The following is a 5,619-nucleotide window of genomic DNA, read 5'->3' as shown; positions in this document are numbered from 1 at the left end:
CAACTACATTTGGAACAAAATATACCCCAACCCTTGTCTTGCTTTCCCTTATATTTGCCTTTATATTGCCACCATTTCAGACACGAACTCGTCCTATATTGATGCAATATCTGAAAAAGATTAGGCACTAATATTGTTTTCTTTACTCATTTATAACTAATCAAAGATCAACCTTGCATAATCTCCTAATTTATGCTTCGAATATACACAATTTAGGCACAAATAAAACTAATGGGTATGACCGTAAGAGTAAGTTAGGTCCAGAATTCTAAACACTTTAGTGTAACAAAAAAATTGGATAATACGTTTATTTATATATCCACTTAAATGCCTTACATCTTCGTCAAGGACATGATTAAAATTGCTGTTTTCTAGTGCTCAAGTTCCTTCTAACAACACAACTAAAATTGGCTCTAGATTAACTTAGCACATAAGTACTGGTACGAGACTCATGCATCACACTCACATAACACAAATAACGACTAATGAGGTTTGTGAATTGGGGTATACTACTCTTGAAGAGGATCTTAAAAGGAAACTGAATTATTAAAGCCAAAAGCCCGAAACCCCTAAAGTGCAATTATCCGTGCGTATATTATTCTCTGAATTATAATCTACAGATGGTCATCTTATTTCAAAGATTCTTCTCTTCTTATTGACCATCTCTCTCTCTCTCTCTCTCTCTCTCTCTCCATCCCCATATACGTGGCAAGGGAGATGCATTTATAGATATGTACGCAGATGATGTATAAGTCGAACGAAAATGCTATGAGAGCACACTGATATTTAAAAATTTAATAAAAACCTGTTTAACTATTAGTTGTTCATTCAGTGCGTGTGTGTGTGTGTATAAATATTCACATAGTTTCCCAGTCAAACCGATGACTTTTTGACATTGTTTCTCATCATGAGGTTCACTAATTAAAGTAGTGGTTAAATGGTTAAAGATTTGTACCACATCAATAAGGACATAAATTTTTTTTTTTTTTTTTTTACAAAGATATCTTAGTTTAATTCATGTTACGAGGAGGGGCAGAGTTTAAATGTAGGTTACAATGGGTTGAACAAGAAGCTTTATCCAACACATGTAATACACCAGTTCTCTCAAACAAACAAAAAAAAAATACAACAAGGAACAAAATTATAAATGAAGCAGCTATTAACATTAATTGTTAGGACAATGGACTCACAGAAATTACTAGTTAACATGGAAAGTATTTAGATCCTACAATAATGCTGATAGAGAACTAAATAAGAGCAGTGCCAAAAAGTAGAAAAATATAAGAAGAAAAAGGTGGCTCTCCGAGTAAATGATATGCTTACATATAGTTCTCACTCAGAAAACCATGGCTATGTCAATAGGTCTTCCTCTCTAAGTTCAAATACTAATATTTGACTCATTAACAATTAATTAATGTTCTTAATTTTCTTCCAAGTTATTATTGCTGCATGGACTCATTGTCTTGCTCTACTTCAGAAGCAGGTTCATCTTCCTCTTCAAAGCCATTAAATCCATAAGCTGCATGCCCATTCCCAAAAGCCTTGATATGATCTTTAAGAGATCTCTTGTGCTTAAAATCAGAGCCACAAATGCAATACCAAAGCTTGCCACAATTCTTCTCATGGGTTCTCCAATCCCCCTTCACCGCAAACGCCTTGCCACATTTTCTACACATGAAAGGCTTGATTCCATGCTTCCTCTTGTAATGTGTTTGAAGTGTTCTGAAGTCTTTCAGCGGCTTTGCTCTTGGGTGATCGATGTTATTCCTGCAACCTGGTGTGCAACAATAGCAAGGAAGCCTAAGCATTCCTGTTGGTTGAGTGCCTCTCAAAGATTCAGGCCCTTTCTATATTGAGATCCATGCCCCCACATATGCATCTACAAGTATACAGGAATCACGACCAAAAAATTAGGGAAGTGAAAAATTAGTACTCTGGTGAATTACATGACCACGCATATACACTACAAATGAATTAAAAGAAACAAAAATAACTAAATTGCTTGCCCTTGCAGAATTTAATCCTGTGATATGACTTCTAATAAGTTAGTGTCTTGTTGGTGAATTCCAGGATTAACTATGAAAGTGTTAGTTATCCATAATTTCAGTTCTACACATGAAAGAAAAATTGTAACAATCTGCTCATTAAAGGTGCAAATGTTTGGGTATTAAAATTTTAGGCTTTGTTATATATTCAAACACAAGGATCTCCCTGAAAATGCTATTCTCGGAGAGTTAATTGTCACAATGAACACAAATAGTGGATGTTTTATTACTTTAGAGGGATACGAATCTGCTATTATATTTCCATGTTTTTGCCTATTACTTAACTAGTTTGTTATTAAGTAATAATAAAAAGAAACAAATGTTAAACTTACGAGTTTGAAAATTTGTGGATATCGAGTTTGTTTTTTCAAAAGAAAACAAACCCACAACGGCTAATGAAGGATTAAGCGAGCAGAACACACATCCCATTCCCCCAACATCAGCGCCAGTCAAAATTCATTAGATAATATAGAGTTTGATATTACTATGTATGGGGTTTTTGATGACCAAAAACTGTTTTGTTGCAGACTGAAGGTCCACATAGAGAAACTAATCTGTTACTGGAATAATGTCATGACCTGGCTCCTTCGAACACTGCAAGATTTTTCAGCTCCTGCCAGTATATGTTTGAGCACAGACTCCAAAGTACTAAGGGCATAAGGAACATTGCCTGTGTTGTTCAATCACATAAAGGGGGAGGTACTGGTCATAGCCTCAGTTGAATCAGAAAGATTTACTCAGTCCCAATTCCCAGAACCATGCAATAAGAAAAAAGGTAGAAGATGATACTTAAAGTTTTTTTTAAATGTAAAATATGAAAATATAAAAATCTAAAAGAAAAAGACTCCAATCTAATTTTTCCGTTTATACGTCCAAGCATAGGATGATACTTAAGGCAAAAAAATTAAAGAAAAAAAAAAAGCTGAGCACATTATTTGACTGATTTTTGTCCTTAAATTATGAGGGGATAAAGAAAGGAAAACAAAAACAAAGAGAGAAGAAAAACCTGATCCAAAACAAAAAATATGGGGAGAGAGAGAGAGAGAGAGAGAGAGGAGAAAAGGGAGAATGGTTTTGCAGGTGAATCAAGAAATTTTCTTGAATAATTTACTTTTAAACTATTATTGGTTAAAGAAATTGAGATTTACCTGCATGTTGTTGTATCTGTTGAAGGTCTTGTAGCAAACAGGGCAAGAAAACTGGGTAGGACCTATGAGAATCTGAGAAGGGGTAGGGATCCAGTACTGACCCTTGTTCAGCTGCAAGTCATGGGGTACCCTTCAGAATCATTGCTCATCTCTGACGAGGAAGAATTAGCTGCAGCAGAAAGCACAGAAGCCATTTCAGAAGCGCTAGGGTTTGGCAACCCTATGTGCAGTGCAACAGTCACACTCTCATCCTCTTCACCGTCACCATCTTCCTCATCTTGTTGATCTTTAAAGTGGTGATGATCTTCATGAAGATGTTGTTGTTGTTGATCTTCGGGATCGTGGCGCTGGTTGGTTGGGCTCAGGCGGCTGAGGAGGGGGAGGGCTTCTATGAGAGGAGGGGAAGGAGGCCTAGTGTTAACGTTTTGTTGGTCGGTGGGGAAGTAAAAGGAGTGGGTTTGGTTAAGGAAGAAGTTGTGAGCATAGGGAGGAGGAGGTTGTGAAGGATGAGGAGGCGGCTGAGGTGGTGATTCATGGCGACGATGAAGAGGGTTGAATTTTAACAGACCTGAGAAGAAATTTGATGAGTAGGGGTAGTCAGCCATGGCTAATTACAAGGGGTAGTACACTACTGTATAAGAGTAGGGGAATACTTTTGCTGGGGTGACCTTGCTCTTATAGAGAGAGAGAGAGAGAGAGAGAGAGAGAGAGAGAGAGAGGGAGAGTACAAGATGACTGAAGGGAGTGGACGGTGGAGAGCCGAGCTGTTAAAGTAGTACAACAGAGTGAAAGATGTAGTAAAGGCAAGGGAAAAACAGAAAGGATAATATGCTAGGTAGACTAATATTTAGATTAAATTTACATATGTAATGTGTCAGTATTAGAAAATACTGAGGTTAATTAACATTTAAATGATAATTCAAATCAACAATTACGTCATATACTTTAAACCTGAAAAAAAAAAAAAAAAATACAACCCAAAAATAAATGATTAACAACAACAACCAATCTAATTCATTTTGATTAAAAAGGAATCTAGTTCTATTTGATTGATTTTGTACAAAAAGTATATGTAGAATCTAGGATAATACCGTTGGTGGCCATTTAATGGTTTTTTTCATTTTCGTTTTTTTTTTTTTTTTTTTTTTGGTCAAACGATGGATTGTTAGATTAGATGTTATATTAGGAAGCCGACATGATTTGAACCCACACTGTTATCCAAAGGCAACACTCATGTTCATCATTATGGTAGAGGGCCACTCGTTTCTTTGGGAGATAGGTAGCAATTTAATTGAATATTAGGGTGAATTACAATCGTAAAAAATAGGTCTATGTATATTTACACCCTTTAGGTTTGGGATGCTTTTTAAATTGGCCAAAGACGTTTTAACTTTTTCATATACACCCTGAGGTTTTAAAATTGTATCAATTTATGCCTATTGTCTAACGAATTATTTAAGTCTTCATTAAATTAATGACATAGTGAGCATGTAACCTGTAATTAGGTTGCCACGTAAGCCAAATTTGTACCAAATTGACAAAAACTCATCAATTTAATAGAGAATTAGGTATTCAAATAGACAAAAGGTGTAAATTGGTACAATTACAAAGCCTTAAAGCACAATGTGAATAACTTAAAACCTCATGGCCCATTTTAAAAAGGGAGTTTAAAAGCTACGGTACTGTTCACTTTAACGAAAAAACATATTTTTACAATAAAAAGTCAATCCTTGTACTATTCACTTTACCCTTTATTTTGTCCTTATCGTTTAAACTCAAAGTTTTCAAGTCTTTTTCATTAGTTTTCTTTTTTAAAAATCACTGTAACCTTGAGTGTGTAAAATGTAACTAGCCCTAAAAAATAACATCGCGAACAATTTCTGGAGTTATTCAAACCAAAAGACTCATGATTATAGAATAAGATTAGCAGAACGTTGAATGTGACTATTCTGGGCACTAGTGAACTAGAGCGTAATTCAACCTTCTTTTCTTTTTTTTTTGACAAGGGGCGTAATTCAACTTTGATGTACACAACGACAGGACTCAAGGGGGAGTAATCCACCCGCAACTACGGGCTGTCTGGACTAACTTGATGGAGACACTCTCAACATGAATGCTACTGTACTATTTTTCTAAAGGCACTCGGACCACTCGGACCCCTTCTCTTGCAACTAAGAACTCTGCGTCAGGGGATGCTACATCAGACAGACAATGTGCATATGCAACCACCAACAAACAGCATGCCCCCCTCCTGCTTATCTGCAGCTCAAAAAGACCCACCAACATTATCCCTATGAACAAGAGACAAGGGTGGACTCCAGATTCTTCACGTTTGCCCTCCCATAAGAGAGAATATCGAGCCGCCATATGGAGTGGAGCAACATCATCGAAACACCAAATCCTTTAACCCGATAACTAGCACCTTG

General features: G+C 36.2%; 1 protein-coding gene across 1 annotated transcript; it reads right to left on the bottom strand.

Moving 5' to 3' along the window:
- Positions 1 to 1,141: 1,141 nt before the first annotated feature.
- LOC125470811 (zinc finger protein WIP2-like) lies at positions 1,142 to 3,874 on the bottom strand. Its single transcript, XM_048570463.1, is given in 4 exon segments — positions 1,142 to 1,849; positions 1,852 to 1,879; positions 3,194 to 3,306; positions 3,309 to 3,874. Coding segments are annotated over 4 exon segments (1,041 nt in total). The 5' UTR covers positions 3,799 to 3,874; the 3' UTR covers positions 1,142 to 1,439.
- Positions 3,875 to 5,619: the final 1,745 nt, after the last annotated feature.

The sequence above is a fragment of a genome, unplaced genomic scaffold (assembly GCF_019419815.1).
Source record: "Pyrus x bretschneideri cultivar Hongxiangsu unplaced genomic scaffold, Pyrus_bretschneideri_v1 Contig53, whole genome shotgun sequence".
Classification (NCBI taxonomy): Eukaryota; Viridiplantae; Streptophyta; class Magnoliopsida; order Rosales; family Rosaceae; genus Pyrus; species Pyrus x bretschneideri.
The sequence above is the reverse complement of the archived record's forward strand: the minus strand, read 5'-3'. Positions and strand labels throughout refer to the sequence as shown.